Below are 17062 nucleotides of genomic sequence, written 5' to 3'. Positions count from 1 at the left end.
AGAAATCAATTTTAATTCGATTGCATAAATATAGAACTAAACATACCAACTTTTTTTGTTGGGACAAAAAGAAGCTATCATACCAACTAAAACGAAAGAACTTATTATACCAACATAATTATTGTAACAGTGTTAGTGCATAAGGATAAGTTTCATTAATAAATACCAATGAATAAATATCAATTTTAAAAGTGAATAGTTTCACTTATTTTCACACATGAATATATAAAATTTTGGGTAAAATTTCATTTTTTTAATAGCTATATTTTATTCTCAAAATCTAACTTGAGTAAGAGCAATTTAGAATGGATAGATATATAACTTTGGAATGGAATAAATTTGAGTATTTTTGAAATTTTTACAGAGTTTTAGACTATCAAAACATAAAATAATCTCTTATCCAATCTCTTAAGTCATATTTTATAGATAAGAATTTTTTTTTAATTAAAATACATGTTACCTACGAGTTTTGCAAATTCAACATGGCGAATGCAGATATTGCTCATGTGGTTTTTGGGTGATGAGTTTTCCACAAGTACAAAAATAGCAAAACCATTACAAGGTAAGCCTATAAATGTGGGGTTGTCACGCTATACAATTTAAGATCATCGACTTTAGGAATTTTAATCATTATAGCAGATTTTATTCATTTTGATAGATAATTTTGAGAAATATAAAGAAAATTTGTATAATATCCACTAATTTGTAAAAGTTAAATATCCAAACAAAAATTACATGAAGTACGACTGCACGAGTATCACATCCGAATATTCTACCTATTTCTTTATCTATTATACTAAAATATACAATCTTAAATGGGTAAAGTATTATTAAAGTCACAATTATGAAGTAGAATAAACATGACGTATATGGGACGTGACGGTTTTTTCTGTTCAGATATAAACATTCTATTTTCATCTTATTTTTTTAATTGTAGTTGTTATACTTTTCTTCTAAAAACAAAACATATATAATCATTCTTTTCATCTAAAAAACAAAAACATATCAAATGCTATACTAATGCGAGTTTAGGCTATAAATGTTACTAATATTCGTTAAAAATATGTTTATAAACAGTATCCCGCATATACGTAATATATTGCAAACTTAATAATAACCTTAATTTTTGAAATCAACCCCACACGTACGTGCGAATCCATTAATAAAAATTTAAATTGTATGAGATAAAATATATTTAATATATGTAGCCAAATTATTTTTATTCAAGCTAAATATATTATTTTAGATTTCATTAATTATTTTAATTAGTATGATAGTCTAATATTTAAACCATAATTATAAGATAGAAAATCATATATGAAACGAGACATACCATTTTCTCTTACTATTTTTTTGTCCCAAACTAGACATATTACTTTTAAAAAAAAAAATAGTTGCTTTACAGATAATAAAACAAATAGTTGCCTTCAGTCAAAAAAAATAAAAAAAATAGTAATAATTTTAGAAAACAACCCCACACATGTGCGGGTGTGAATCTAGTTATTATGGTGAATGTTCCAAATTCGACTAAGATAAATAACTCCCACCATCAAATGTGTAATGTCATTTTTATGTTTATCTACAATGTAGTATTTAATTAGTTAATTGATCCGTGAAACCAGTTATTAATTTACGAAACAGGTCGTGAATAATGCAAAGTTTATTAAGAAAATTATTTTTGGGGAATTTTTTTTATCAAGTTCATGTCGGTGTGTCAGAGTCCAAGTGCATGAGACTAACGGATCTTGTCGATGTGAACTTCTTGACATTGTGAATAAACGAAACTTGGATTTTAATTTACTCGTTAAGAAGAGCGAAACGTGCATTTAATTTTCTACATTTTAGTTTTAGGAAATTGATTGATACAACTTGGCTATACCATTTTTGTGGTGGTGCACAAACTAAATGTGTACTATAGAATTATTCGTCTAACCAAATGTGGTTCTGATAACGTTCCATCAGTTTTGTTTTTTTCCTTATGTACACATGATTAGTCTATAAATTGCAAACGATATGAACCACAATATAAGTCCAATTACTTGCTCATGACTCGTTTATGGTCCCAACATACGAATCAAATAATCTCTTTTTCTCTTTTTTTTTTTTTTTTGGTTGAGTCACATACTTTTCCATGTTTTAGTTGACAGATAAACAACTGTCTTCTTGTTTTCTATCGGATTCGATATTGAGAGAAGCCTAACCTGTGAGAAAGTGTTTTAGTTTCAAAGTTTAAATTTATAACAATAAGATAACAATAAAAATAATAGTTTAGTAGTCTTTCTATTCGAAAACAAGATTTGATTTTTGCTGGATACATTGAATTAAAAATGGCATACCTTATCAACAGTTACCATATAGTTGATACTTGAGAAAAACAACAGTTGGTTATATATAGTTCTGGAAGCTTGTGATTTCTGCTAGATATTATATTAATATATTGGGTAGGATTGAATATTTTGTGTAGGACACATAATATTATACTAGTACTAATTAATTCAAAAAGATAGTTCTAGAGGCGATGTAGCGAGGAATATAGGGACAATTCTTTGTATATATAAGCAGAAAAGGATGAGAATGGCAAAAGAACGACATAAAAATCACATGATTATACCTTTTTTGGTAATAGTAAAGATTCTTCAAAAATAGACAATTAGTTATAGACTTATAGAACTGTTTTTTTTATTATTTCAATCTTTTCATAAGGTGTCACTACTTAATTAATAATATTTATAAAGAATTCAAGAAGCTCACGACGTCGTTTTGGTCACTCTAGTTGATTAATTAAAAGACAAAATAGAAACAAACTTTTCTTAAAATTTTCACAAAGCTACTATAGCAACAAATAAATTATCAGAACTAAATAAGCTTATCTATATATTTGTTTAAAATACTATCCAAGTTGGAATATAAACACAAGACAATAAGTTCGCCCTAGCTATATCCTCTTTGGCACAACCACCGAGAAAGTTTCCCCCGGCGGTGCCGAGACCGATCGGCATCGCTGGGCTCTGGTTCTGTACTGTTCGTGTTCTCCTCTACTCGCACATCGTTCTTAAGGTTCTTTCTCTCTTCACCGGAGGTTTCTTGAGATCTCAGATCTTAAATCCAGCAACGCGTAAGCTTCAGCTCCTTCCACTCGTTCCTCCACCTCTTTCTATCTCTCTCGGCGACCTTGCTTCTCTAACCTTGCAACCGCCTCCACAAACCCTTGAACTCCCCGGAAAGCTTGATTTCTATCCTTTGATCTGGTACATCCCGCAATCAACTGCAACATCTCTCCGCTCCTCGGATCTACATCCACTCTCCAAGTGTTCTACTTGGCTGCAGATGGACGGGAGCTCTGTTTTGATGCCGAAGCCATATAAGATCTTGACAGAGATTTCAACAACCCTGACGTTCGCTCTCTCCCCGTTGTTGCATCCCTGGCCCAGGTTTGCTCTCCACTCATATCTTAGCTTCCTGGTAGATAGTTTACCTTGGTTAAACTATGTCACACCCCTGAACTGGTACCTAATCCGACCTGAATTCGATAATGTTTTTTTCAAGTTCAAACCTGCTAGCATCGATGTGTTCTGTTTGGTCAAGTCGGTTAATTCTCGGTAACAGAACACTAGATCCTTCTAGTTGGATTGTTAATCACTTGTGTCGAGACCAGTGTGTATCCGGTTTTGATCTGAACTCTACTCCTCCTCACCCTAAGTAATATTTGGTTCGTTTAATGGTCTCTTTAGTCCAAAGACTATTCTTGATCCTTAAATCAACATTGTTACTAGAACGGCTTAGGAGTCTTTTGAAAACCATGTTAGTTGGATACATTTGGGTTGATCCCACTTATGGAGACAACTTGGTGAAGCTTGGCATTATGATCCCACCTCTATGGAGTGGGGATTACCGATGCTTCACCAATGTCCTACCTTTACTTCGCCAAACCTCAAAGATCTTTAAACCGCATACTAGCTACTTTTTGAAGTCCCTTCATGTAACCTTGAAGACTAGTGGCATTATGACCCTTACTCCATGGAGTAAGGGTTACCACAACCTCTTAAAGGCCTACTCTATCATCCTTGGACCATCAACTGCCTTTATAGTAACCGGTTATCAGAGCCACAACATCCATGCTCGACCCTTTGGCAACACATCCTTGTCATTCTCATGTCCGCCCAGTCTTCGAAGATTCAAGACAGTGACTATCTACTCCTTTGACTTGTTCATGGAGTCTACATTGATTTGTCTTGACCTTACAAGTTCCATGTTGCTTTTTAGCATGTGCCTCATAGCTTTCAAGCTCTTCACATCAAATGCTCTTATCTATCCTTGTACTTTTATTGTTTTATCACTGTTGTATCTCAAACAATCTTTGCCTTGTACGTTCCTATCTATTTAATGGAATGGTAACACCTCTTTAAACAAAAAAAAAAAAAAAACTAAATAAGCTTATCTATAATCTATATTTATCTGTATAGTTAAATAGATTAAATATTCAAAATATGTAGATTCACGTCTCCATTTTTAACTATTACTATCCACATATCAATTTTGAAAAATTGATGAAGAATCTTATCGTGGGGTGTAAAGAGAATCTAATATGTGAGAAGATCTTGATTTTTTCATATGATTTAAAGAAATAACGACAGTAAGAAACAATGACTTGATTTATTTTATGATTCTGTGTAGCTAACTAGGAATTGAATTCATGCAAATGGAAGCTACACATTTGAATGTGTTAAACCAGGTAAATATTGAGTTTTTTTTTATTTGGATTGTTTGTGTTTCTTGAAAATAATGATTGCTAGCTACATCAAGTAAAATCATGACATCAACTATTTAACGTACGTCAAATGTGCAACCATAACCATCATATTTGGTAATGTTACCACAATATGATTTTTTAGATTCACACGCATAAATGTCGCAAACGTTTGATTGATTTAAAAAAAATCTTAATAGTCAATAAATGTCGCTAGTTAGTTGCGTTAATCTTTTGTAATCTCTAAAATTAAGGAAACTGATTAGGGTAAATTTTAGAAAATCATTAAGTATTCTCTCTATCCATCGTGTATGTGGTATTTGCGCTTGTAGATCGTGAGAGGTTTATCAATGAGAAAAAAACAAGAAAAAGAGGATGACTCCCGAGTCTATATCAAAAACAAGAAGGGTACTTGCTTAGTAGTATAATAAGATCAAAATAAAATAATTGAATTTGCCATCCTCTCTTGACCGTGTTTCAAAACTTCGATACATTTGACTTTGACTCCCTCTTTCTAAGACATCTCCCTCTATCTCTCTCTTTTGGCTGCTTCTTCTCTCTACTTTTCTCCACTTTAATATTTTCCTTCTTTTGTTTGAATAGAAATTTAATAATGAAACGAATAATTTTCCCTCCCTCCCTCCATCCATCTCTCTCATTATCACAGAAGCTAAGCAATGAAGCTCTAATTATTTCTTCTTCTTCTCCTTCAATTCTCAAAATTAATCTTCAATTTGTCTGATATGGACGCATTCTTCTTAATGGATGATTCGAATACACGGAAACAGTTGATCGCGTCGCTAGCTCATGCGTTCGGATGCGTTTATGTTTGTCTATGGTCTTATTATTTTCCTCGGCCTTCTAAGTAATAATCATATCTTCTTCAATCTACATCTTTACATACATAACACTATTTACACATTTATGTTCATTCTCTGTAATGCATATATGTTTTTTTTATTAATCACATGATGCATTTGATATGAGATGCAGCTATTTGATATCAATGGATGCATATTACAATGAAGCGTCTCAAGAACCACCTTCTTCTTCTTCTTCTTCTTCTTCTTCTTCTTCTTCTCGATGCTTAGCTAGAAGCTTGCTCCTTGAGTATCGCCAATCTCTTATCCCTCTCCATAATGGGTATAAAATTGTCATCAATTCAAGTCATTAATGTATATGTATATACATAAAGTGTGTTAGGTTCGTTAAAAAATACGTAGATGATTAATTATAATAATTAAAATAAAATAAAATATGTAAATTAAATGTCAGGCATGTACCAAGCATGGCGTTCATGAACAATCTTCCATACGTAGAGATTCGACAACAAGAAATTCAAAGGCTTGCTTATAACGACGCACAACGTCTCTTCTATCAGGTCATTATTATTGCAATGATCAGTTAGGATTATTGTAATTATGAATTCACTAATAACCAATTCTTCATCTCGTTTCATTATTGGTCGCGTGCAGGAAGCCAAGATTCAGGTACACTATTTCATTTTCATAATATTTAAACAAAATGTAACTAATATATACGTGTAAATTAAACGTTGTAAAAATTTGTATTATGGTCAGACGGTGATATTCATGGGTTGCCGGAGCGGCGAGATCGAACTCGGAATGACGTATGATGCTGCAAATGTATGAATCTTTTTTTTTTTTTTCTAATAACACCATAAGCATTTATTAATTACTTGAATTAATATTTTTAATGTCTCGCTCACTAATCTCTATATAATAATGTTGCATTGACTCGACTCAACGACAGATGAAAATAGAAGAAAGTCTTCGAGAATGGTTCCCTGAAGATTTCAGTAGAAACTCTTCTCCGGTGAACTCCGACTATCTCCGGCCACCGCGTCATCCGTCTACATCTTCTTCTTCTCTTAGTCCCAACCAAGTCTCCGAATATTCCTCTCTTTTATTCCCACTCATCCCTAAACCTTCAACGACGACTGACGCGGTTAACGCTCCGGCACATCCACTGCTAGCTCCGATCAATATGATCCATCAACAACAACAAGAGCCTTTGTTCCGTAACCGTGAACGTGAGGAAGAAGCAATGACGCAAGCTATCTTAGCGGTTTTAAGGGGGTCGTCAAGTCCGCCGTCTCCTTCTTCCTCGCCGCTACGTAAAGGAAGAGCCACCGCTTTTAAAAGATATTACTGCATGATTAGTGGCGGAGGTAGAGCGCGGCCACAGCCTAGTGTGCGGAAGCAAAGCATGATGAAAAGAGCGATAACGTTTTACAATAGGCTTAACATTCAACGGAGAGAGCGTTTTGTTAGGGAAAACGCTACTATGGCCGCAGATGGAAGCGGTGGAAGTGGCGGGGGTGGACGTTCGCTATCCACAACGCAATTGCATCATATGATATCGGAGAGGAAACGGCGAGAGAAGCTTAATGAGAGCTTTCAAGCATTGAGATCTCTCCTTCCTCCGGGAACTAAGGTATGTGACATGTCATTTTTTTCATAAATTTTATATGTTTTTTTTAATTCTATAAATACTTTGTCCATGATTAATTATTGTTTCTGTTCAATTTATAATTATCATTAATATCTTTAAAAATTGTTTTTTAAGTATATTACATATGCTAATATAAGAATTGACCATGATATAGTGGAGCTAATGTTAAGAGTAAATATATGTGAACAGAAAGATAAAGCATCGGTCCTCGCCATTGCAAGAGAGCAACTATCTTCTTTGCAAGGCGAGATTTCAAAACTCCTAAAGAGAAATCGGGAGCTAGAGGCGAAGCTAGCCGGAGAAAGAGAGATTGGAAATGATTTACAACCCGATGAGAGGTTTAACGTTTGTATAAGACATATACCGGAATCAACATCTAGAGAGAGGATGTTGGATCTAAGAGTTGTTCTAAGAGAAGACATCATTAGGGTTGACGATTTGATGCTAAGACTTCTCGAATTCTTGAAGCAAATCAACAATGTGAGCTTAGTATCAATCGAAGCTCGAAGTCGAGCTAGAGATAGTTCGGTTGTTCTTGTGAGCTTAAGGCTCAAGATTGAGGTAAAGTAACATCTTAATTCATTTTATCAATTTGGTTTCTGTTAAGGTAATACATTATTTGAGATTTTACTCTTTGTATATTTCCCACATGAATTGATTTGATAAAGTATAGATTATTTTATTTGATACGATAAGTAGATAATCACTGGTTTGGTCTTGACTAAAAAAAGTTTTAGTCATCGGAATAAAAGAACCTCAAAATTTTTGGNCTAAGGTATGTGACATGTCATTTTTTTCATAAATTTTATATGTTTTTTTATTCTATAAACACTTGGCCATGATCAGTTATTGTTTCGATTCAATTTATAATTATCATTAATATCTTTAAAAATTGTTTTTAAGGATATTACATATGCTAATATAAGATTTGACCATGATATAGTGGAGCTAATGTTATGAGTAAAAATATATGTGAACAGAAAGATAAAGCATCGGTCCTCGCCATTGCAAGAGAGCAACTATCTTCTTTGCAAGGCGAGATTTCAAAACTCCTAAAGAGAAATCGGGAGCTAGAGGCGAAGCTAGCCGGAGAAAGAGAGATTGGAAATGATTTACAACCCGATGAGAGGTTTAACGTTTGTATAAGACATATACCGGAATCAACATCTAGAGAGAGGATGTTGGATCTAAGAGTTGTTCTAAGAGAAGACATCATTAGGGTTGACGATTTGATGCTAAGACTTCTCGAATTCTTGAAGCAAATCAACAATGTGAGCTTAGTATCAATCGAAGCTCGAAGTCGAGCTAGAGATAGTTCGGTTGTTCTTGTGAGCTTAAGGCTCAAGATTGAGGTAAAGTAACATCTTAATTCATTTTATCAATTTGGTTTCTGTTAAGGTAATACATTATTTGAGATTTTACTCTTTGTATATTTCCCACATGAATTGATTTGATAAAGTATAGATTATTTTATTTGATACGATAAGTAGATAATCACTGGTTTGGTCTTGACTAAAAAAAGTTTTAGTCATCGGAATAAAAGAACCTCAAAATTTTTGGAATTATTTATTATATTGTAGGGTGAATGGGACGAATCAGCCTTCCAAGAAGCAGTCAGAAGGGTTGTTGCTGACTTGGCTCACTGACAACAAGTTTGATTATTTCCTAATACTCTATAATTATATATTTTATAGTCCTTTTTCACACTTAAAAATTAGGTTTTAATTTATTTTCTAAAAATTATTTCGATCTTTCTGTCGATTTTTTCAGCGTTCATCGCTATTTCGTGAATAAAGTCATTACCATAAGTTATTAATACAGGTAATAATTAGTATATTCATTTGTAATAGGTAATAATTAGTATTCTGGGACATCATCTATATATACGATTGATGTTTTTGTTTTGTTTCTTTTAATTAAAAATTCGTGTATTACTTTAACTTTTTATGATTAATGGGTCGAGTCCAAAATTGTACTTCTCCATGACTCCATACTACTTCAAGTTGTAGTTGATACTAATGTATTANCAAAACTCCTAAAGAGAAATCGGGAGCTAGAGGCGAAGCTAGCCGGAGAAAGAGAGATTGGAAATGATTTACAACCCGATGAGAGGTTTAACGTTTGTATAAGACATATACCGGAATCAACATCTAGAGAGAGGATGTTGGATCTAAGAGTTGTTCTAAGAGAAGACATCATTAGGGTTGACGATTTGATGCTAAGACTTCTCGAATTCTTGAAGCAAATCAACAATGTGAGCTTAGTATCAATCGAAGCTCGAAGTCGAGCTAGAGATAGTTCGGTTGTTCTTGTGAGCTTAAGGCTCAAGATTGAGGTAAAGTAACATCTTAATTCATTTTATCAATTTGGTTTCTGTTAAGGTAATACATTATTTGAGATTTTACTCTTTGTATATTTCCCACATGAATTGATTTGATAAAGTATAGATTATTTTATTTGATACGATAAGTAGATAATCACTGGTTTGGTCTTGACTAAAAAAAGTTTTAGTCATCGGAATAAAAGAACCTCAAAATTTTTGGAATTATTTATTATATTGTAGGGTGAATGGGACGAATCAGCCTTCCAAGAAGCAGTCAGAAGGGTTGTTGCTGACTTGGCTCACTGACAACAAGTTTGATTATTTCCTAATACTCTATAATTATATATTTTATAGTCCTTTTTCACACTTAAAAATTAGGTTTTAATTTATTTTCTAAAAATTATTTCGATCTTTCTGTCGATTTTTTCAGCGTTCATCGCTATTTCGTGAATAAAGTCATTACCATAAGTTATTAATACAGGTAATAATTAGTATATTCATTTGTAATAGGTAATAATTAGTATTCTGGGACATCATCTATATATACGATTGATGTTTTTGTTTTGTTTCTTTTAATTAAAAATTCGTGTATTACTTTAACTTTTTATGATTAATGGGTCGAGTCCAAAATTGTACTTCTCCATGACTCCATACTACTTCAAGTTGTAGTTGATACTAATGTATTAATCTCTCGACCCAAGTCATCCTTCTAAAATATAAAAATATGAAAAGTTTGTGTCACGATCTATATAATCATTCCTAAATTCTTGTGGATGACATTAAATTTCTTTTGTCGCCCAAATTGACTGAACTTTTCTTGCTAAACGGAAAAAAACAAACGACAAGGACATCTATATATATGGAGATAAAAAGAAAATGAAGACATACCGATATCGATGGGGGGTTTTAGCTAAACAATGTTTTGATGATAGTTACATAAACTAAGATCAAAGTTTACAAAATGAAAACATAGTTTCTTTATACAATAATGGTTAGATAACAGACGTTATTAGATATTCCCTCCGTTTTTTTTTTATTGTCGTTCTAAAGTTAAAATTTTGTGTTATAATATTTGTCGTTTTAGAGTTTCAATGCAAATGTTTTGTAAATATTCCAATTTTATCCAATTATTTTAATGTTTTAACCAATCAAAATATTAGAAAATATATTTAAAAAGAATAAAATAATAAAATTAATGGTTTTTTTAATATGTGTGAAATAAAAGAGAGAGAGAGAGTAGTAGATACTATCCCATCTATGATTTGATTAGTACGGATGAATAGGAAACAACATCATTCGTCAAAGCTATTTATAATTGTCAAAAAAGAAACGAGTGTGGGTCTAAGAGTCACAAAACAAAAAGTTGGGCATTCTGCAGAATATTCAGAACTTAAGATTTTGGAGGATGGCAGTTTTGACCCAATTAAGATTAAGATTGAGCTTGAGAAAGAACCTTCTAGGCAAAAACGTTTTCCCCGTACCTCGTAAAGCTACTTTTTATATTAAACATTTTATGACATTAAAATAGTAATTACTGTTTTTTTAACTTGGCTACTTTATAATTACACTATTACACTAAACACGTGAAACTTTGAAGATTATGCTTCTAGATACTTAATGATGAAAAAATATTGACTACTTGTTATGGAAAAAAGTGAGCTCAAAAGCTTAGTTTAAAGGTTATTTTTTTGTTAAAGAAAGAAGTTAAAATGTCTTGAAACATTGTATTAACTATATATCGCTTTCATCGTTATGAATCCACTCACTCTGGACACTAAATATAGTGTGTAACTGTATCTACGTAGTTTTTTCACATCGCAAGCGCTCAAAACCCAAAGTCCCAACTCCCAACCCAACCCCATATACATTTGCCAAAATGGAATGATTTGATTATTTAATTTTTAAACGTTTAGTAGTTTGAACTTTCAACTGTTGCAGTCATTTTTCGGTAGGTTGTGTCTTCTGAGGGAACATAACTTTATAGACTAGTATTATTAGATGAAACACTACATGCCTTATTTTTTTGGTTAATTCGTGTTATTAAAACAGTAATCATATAAATTTACAAGCCATCATATTTTAAGATCCCCCTTTGATTTTTACGTCTACTATTAAATTATTAAATGACCCAATTAGTTGATTTATTAACGAGAAGAAACGACACTCACTAATGCTAAGAGTCACGTTGTGTAATTAATTTGACTCTTGACCATATTGAATACTGTCAATTGACCCATTGAAAAAAAAAAAAAAGAAATTGGTGAAATAAACTTTTCTTCCTGTTTTTGTTTTATACATTCAGAAAATACTTAATGAACTTAATGTACATCGTTTTCAAAATATGTCATTAAAACTCAATAATATTAACGCTTCAATTGAAAGAAAGGTTTTGAAACCAAAAAGGCTTAATTCAAGTGGTAAAAGGATATAATTGTCGAACACACCAAGGTTTAACTTAGTGATTTCCAAAAAAAAAACACAAAAAAGACACCAAAAATAGTTTGATCAGATCTCCTCATGAGAAGCTCACTCTTTGCCTACAGCGAAACTCCTACGAGCGGTCCTCAAAACATTTTGCCTTACATGGTTGCAAAAATCCAAAAAACTAAGCCAATGAAACTTCTTCCCTCAACCCAAAACATTTTTCCTTTTTTTTTTTTTTTGTTTCCAATCTTCGTTTCAACTTATCGATGTTGTTTACTGTTGCTTGCATTCAGGAGGCCTCTCTCCTTGTTGTCCATCGTTAAGTTGAGGTCTTCCTCCTTTCTGCAATTTGATTTTGTAGAGAATTTATGAATTTATCTCATTTTCACAAACATGACTCGCTGATTTACAGTTACCAGATTTAGTATAAAGCTTATACATATGTATGAGAATGAGTCTTCATTTATGATTCTGTCTACTTATAGTTCAGGTTTAGTCATACAAGTGTTCAAGTTTCTATGATAAACAGATTCCTGCATAATGAGCTTGATCAGTTCACTTGAGCTATCTCCTAATTCACTCGAGCCTAAAAATGTCAATAATTTATGTCTTTCTATGATTCATTGGTGTCAGATTACTTAACAGAAACTATATGTCTATTAAACTCCACAATACTATAACAAGGGAGGAAAGTGGTTATGTACCTTGTGTAAGACTGATGGCTGCATAAACATTTAACATAATTTCAAAAAATTAGTAACCAACCTCAAAAAGGTAATTCCGTGAAAAGAAGATAGATAAAAAAGAGGAATTCCGTACACTACCTTCTTTTTGGTCTTGCTTACTTCTTCCTCCTCATCCTCGTCATCGTCTTCTTCCTCATCCTCATCATCTTCTTCATACTCATCTTCGTCTTCGTCTTCATCAATATCATCTTCATCATCATTGTCTATTTCAAACTCCTCTCCCTCAATAGCCTCACCAGTGAACCATGAGACAGCATGAGGTATAATCTTCTCCCGGATTGTAGAACTGCAGTAAGCAAGGAATACTTTAATCAGATATTAAGAAATGTATAACTTCACAATAAAAGATGCTAGCTGAACGGAAAAGTATTAGATTGACAGTATTTATTCAAGACGACGAACCCAATGTCATAGTCTTGTTCCATCAGATTCTGAAGTTCCTCAGCCTGCACCAAGAACATTAAGCTTTAGAACAAATTTTGATCAAACATAGTCAAAACAAGGCATGCTTTGGAACCAAATGATATCATACTCTGTCCTCGTCAATGTCTTCGTCATCATCAGGAACTTGAGGAGGGTTGAAGAAGTTGAAAAAGCTTTCACAATCTTCAGTCTTGGTAATTGGCTTGGCATTCTTCGCACCTTTCTTAGGCTTCTTCTTAAGAATCTTCTGAGTTAAGCATTTTCCAGGATACCAATCAATCTCTGTCCTGAGAGAGAGAACAAAGAAACAAAACCCAAGTTGGAGCATAGGTCAGCACAAAATTACGCAGTTCCTTGGAAGCATCTCAGAACGAAACATGCTATGGAGCAATAGAAGAAAGTATCAATAATTACCCAATAGCCTTCTCAAGCAGAGGCTCATCTTCATCAATCATATGATATGCCTTTGTTAATAGGGTGTTTTTGAAGTAAGGGTTCTGGTCGAAGAAAAACTCAAGTTTGAATCCCTTTGGTTCTTCAATCTTGCACCACTTTATATCTTTAAGATATATAAGGGCTCCTTCATCACGCTCTGTGATCTGGTATCAAAGGAAATTAAAACTATTGGCCATTTTCCATGGATCTGATTAGGTAACTCTTAATGAACAACCATAGCTGCAACACCAACCTCCTCAGATATAACATCATTGTTTTTCAGGGCGGTCAACCAGAAACTAGGGACTCCTTTCTCTGCAAACCAACACAGTNGAGAGAGAGAGAGAGAGAGAGAGAGAGAGAGAGAGAGAGAGAGAGAGAGAGAGAGAGAGAGAGAGAGAGAGAGAGAGAGAGAGAGAGAGAGAGAGAGAGAGAGAGAGAGAGAGAGAGAAACTACCTTCTGCAGTTTTGTCGTCTCCTTGGTCCATCTTAGCATCCTCTGGAGCCCCTTCAATGTCAGTAGCTCCATTCACAATCTCATAACGCTGCACATTCGTTAAAGCAAGATTCAAGAGAAAATCAAAAGTAAACATAGCCAAAGCAGAAAAAGAAAATTATCATCTGGACAAAATGGTTTCTAAAGATAAAGTAACCACATTCTAAAGATAAACGTTTGATCTTGTCACAACCAAATTACCTTGGTGTACAAAGGCTGATATAACTTTTGATACTTGGCTTCAAGAGCAGCTCTTTCCTCACGGAACTTCGACTCTATCTCATCATGTTTTCCCTAAACACACAAAAGAAATCTCATCAGATAAATCATCATAAGGATGCACACATTAATTTTAACAAAAATTCGACATTTGATCACTCTTGACTACATAATACTTCTCATATAATCAGAAGCATACAACCAACACATGCACAAGATACCATATCAATCCACATTCTTAAACATTGAGAATAGAGATTTGCCGAACCTGAATCTCCCGCAAGACCTCAACACGTCTTCTGATTTTAGGAGTCAGATTCTCGAGAACATCAGAATGCTGTCCAGCTAGATTCTGCAGCTTGTTCTGTGCAAAAAATCAAAAACACACAACAACAATTACAAACAAATCACCAGAGAAACTAAAGAGCACGAAGCTATTCTCTCCTAAACAATCGAACACGAAATCCCCCAAATTCGCTTATTCCTCTTCTAAGCAATATCAGATAAAGAGATAGAGAAACTCACCTTGAGAGCGTTAACAAGACCTGCTCGATCCTCATCTTTAAGAGCTGCAAAATCACAAACAGATAAAGCTTTTAAAACTTTTGAAGCACAACAAAAAAAATTGAAAAACAAAGTCTGGAGAAATGAAAATTACCAGCAGTGAGATCGCTGACATTGAAATTGTCCTTATCGTTGCTCATTTTTTAGAGATCAAGAATTGAAAAGAGTTGAGAAGAAAGACGATTTGATCGAGACAGACGGTGGTTGTGGTGGTGGAGAGATTGAGGAAGAAGGAAGACTTGTTGAGGGTTTCTGTGAAGAAGAGTGGTGGCGACTAAACGCTAAACGTGGCTCCCTCCTTTATACCATCAAAAACCTAACAACTGCCATTTTTTTCTTTTCTTTTTTAATTTCCCTCGCTGGCATTTTTTTTTATTTTTTCACTTCTTATTTCTTTCATATTATTAATTGGAAAAAAGATATTTTAATATTCATCGATATCCTATCCCAAAAAATAAATCTATATTCGTAGAATATGGGGACGATGTTTCAATATCGATAAAATATGAAATGTAAATGACCAAAGCATACGGTAAAATTCAATTAAATCCCAAATGAAAAATATGTGCCGGTTTTAGCTAAAAAAGGCTTCTAAACACTTTGCCGTTTATTTGCCAAAACAAAGGAACAACCGAACAAGCTTTTTTAGTATAAAGTGCATGACACATAGATATGATCAACCGGCAACAAAGTGAGAACTTATAAAAGCTACAACGATGAAAGGCTAATGAAATCATGCGCTCTTGTCTTCCTCTTCCTGAGACTGGTTATCATTAACTGTTTTGTTATTCTCTGCGTCCACATAGCGACCAGTCATTGGATCAACAGGGCGAGTGTCTCTTGGTCCACCTTTACGTCCCATAGCCACCATTGGAGGAGGAGGAAGTAAACCAGATCTGAAAAGGAGACGCTGAACCGGGTCTGATGGCTGAGCACCAACAGATAACCAGTACCTGTACAGAAAAAAAATAACACAAAAATGTCTCCATTAATCAAAAAAACCTACATGCATCATTTGTTGAAACTACACACTCAGAACAGGAAATTTGATTGTAAGCGCAGGTTCTAAGTAATCTTGGCATGTGTTCTGCTACTATCCGGACATCATAGACTTATGCAGAGGTTGTATAGGGGGAATGTTCAGGAATGTATACAAATAAAAATTCAACAGGTTCTTCATCTTACAGTAATAGTAAGCAATTGAAGAACTCAGAGAAGAAGTTATGTATACACTAAAACCTGTTAATGAATTACCCCCAGAAAGATTTTTGAGTTTTTCTTCTTCTCAAATTAGTGATTGATTGGAATTCAATTAAATTGCTTCAACTAGCGGTTAAATAGCCTAAAGCAAAAGAAAGGGATACACAGCAACCATGGGAAACATGTACATTCATTCACACCTTTCGATAATAAGAACCAATCAAGACTGAACTCAGCATAGTTCTATTAGATCAAAAGACAGTTAACTATAACATAACGTTGACTATATATATAACAATGCACTAAGATTTCCAAAGGCAGCCAAGCTAAACCCTGACTAATATTATCTAAAGCTAACTTAAGCAATTACCCAAAACACTTCAACTGCAAAAAAAAAAAAACCCCAATCTAGTGAAGCATTCAGAGACCTCTTTCTGAGTAAACTCAATACAAAAGCTACTTAATTCGATCGAAAATGGGGAAGAAAACGTACTTAATTCGATCGAACTTCAGACCCATTCTCTTACCACCGTCCTGGCCTGCACACACAAACCGAGAGATGATAAAAACCAGTGAAGAAAATATAAAAACCAACTTTACACCAAAAAAGAATACATTGTTGATTTTGTTAATCACCTGGCAAAGGATTGAAGTAACCCAAGACCTCAAGATGCTTCCCGTCTCTTGGGGATCTGCTATCCGCGGCCATAACCCGAAAAAATGGCCGATTTTTGCATCCGAATCTCGATAATCTGATCCTTACAACCATGTTTCTCCTCCCTTTTTGCTAGAGAAACACCGCAAATGATTAAATCAAAGCTGACCAAAAGAGAGAGTGTGAGATTTCAATTTTTTGGATTCGAAAAAACTCCTGAATCGATAAATCTTTTAGGGTTTGGGTCCTCAATACGACACCGTTTTTTAGCAGAGTTGTGTTGGGCCTAAATGAAATCACGAAGCTGCTGGGCCTAAAGGGTCCGTCGTATGGCGCCGTTTAAAGACGTTTTCCC

At 33.8% G+C, this 17062-nt stretch overlaps 4 protein-coding genes across 4 annotated transcripts; 2 read left to right on the top strand and 2 right to left on the bottom strand.

Moving 5' to 3' along the window:
- On the top strand, positions 5404-9162 carry LOC104761763 (putative transcription factor bHLH041). The gene is made up of 8 exons (XM_010484879.1): positions 5404-5612; positions 5741-5890; positions 6023-6128; positions 6223-6237; positions 6328-6393; positions 6521-7204; positions 7412-7783; positions 8803-9162. Exons 1-8 carry the CDS (start codon positions 5491-5493, stop codon positions 8866-8868), a joined length of 1581 nt encoding a protein of 526 aa, XP_010483181.1. The 5' UTR covers positions 5404-5490; the 3' UTR covers positions 8869-9162.
- LOC104761762 (putative transcription factor bHLH041) lies at positions 9257-10145 on the top strand. The gene is made up of 2 exons (XM_010484878.2): positions 9257-9557; positions 9786-10145. The coding sequence occupies exons 1-2, from the start codon at positions 9384-9386 to the stop codon at positions 9849-9851; spliced, it is 240 nt and encodes a 79-aa protein (XP_010483180.1). The 5' UTR covers positions 9257-9383; the 3' UTR covers positions 9852-10145.
- On the bottom strand, positions 11893-15148 carry LOC104761760 (nucleosome assembly protein 1;3). The gene is made up of 12 exons (XM_010484877.2): positions 14947-15148; positions 14814-14857; positions 14557-14652; positions 14271-14363; positions 14031-14118; positions 13827-13888; positions 13553-13737; positions 13248-13425; positions 13118-13161; positions 12794-13001; positions 12674-12691; positions 11893-12311 (listed from the first exon to the last, which is right to left on the bottom strand). Exons 1-12 carry the CDS (start codon positions 14990-14992, stop codon positions 12243-12245), a joined length of 1131 nt encoding a protein of 376 aa, XP_010483179.1. The 5' UTR covers positions 14993-15148; the 3' UTR covers positions 11893-12242.
- LOC104761759 (30S ribosomal protein S16-2, chloroplastic/mitochondrial-like) lies at positions 15368-16948 on the bottom strand. Its single transcript, XM_010484876.2, has 3 exons — positions 16689-16948; positions 16546-16591; positions 15368-15805 (listed from the first exon to the last, which is right to left on the bottom strand). The coding sequence occupies exons 1-3, from the start codon at positions 16819-16821 to the stop codon at positions 15586-15588; spliced, it is 399 nt and encodes a 132-aa protein (XP_010483178.1). The 5' UTR covers positions 16822-16948; the 3' UTR covers positions 15368-15585.

Source organism: Camelina sativa, chromosome 18 (assembly GCF_000633955.1).
Source record: "Camelina sativa cultivar DH55 chromosome 18, Cs, whole genome shotgun sequence".
Taxonomy (NCBI): Eukaryota; Viridiplantae; Streptophyta; class Magnoliopsida; order Brassicales; family Brassicaceae; genus Camelina; species Camelina sativa.
The sequence above is the reverse complement of the archived record's forward strand: the minus strand, read 5'-3'. Positions and strand labels throughout refer to the sequence as shown.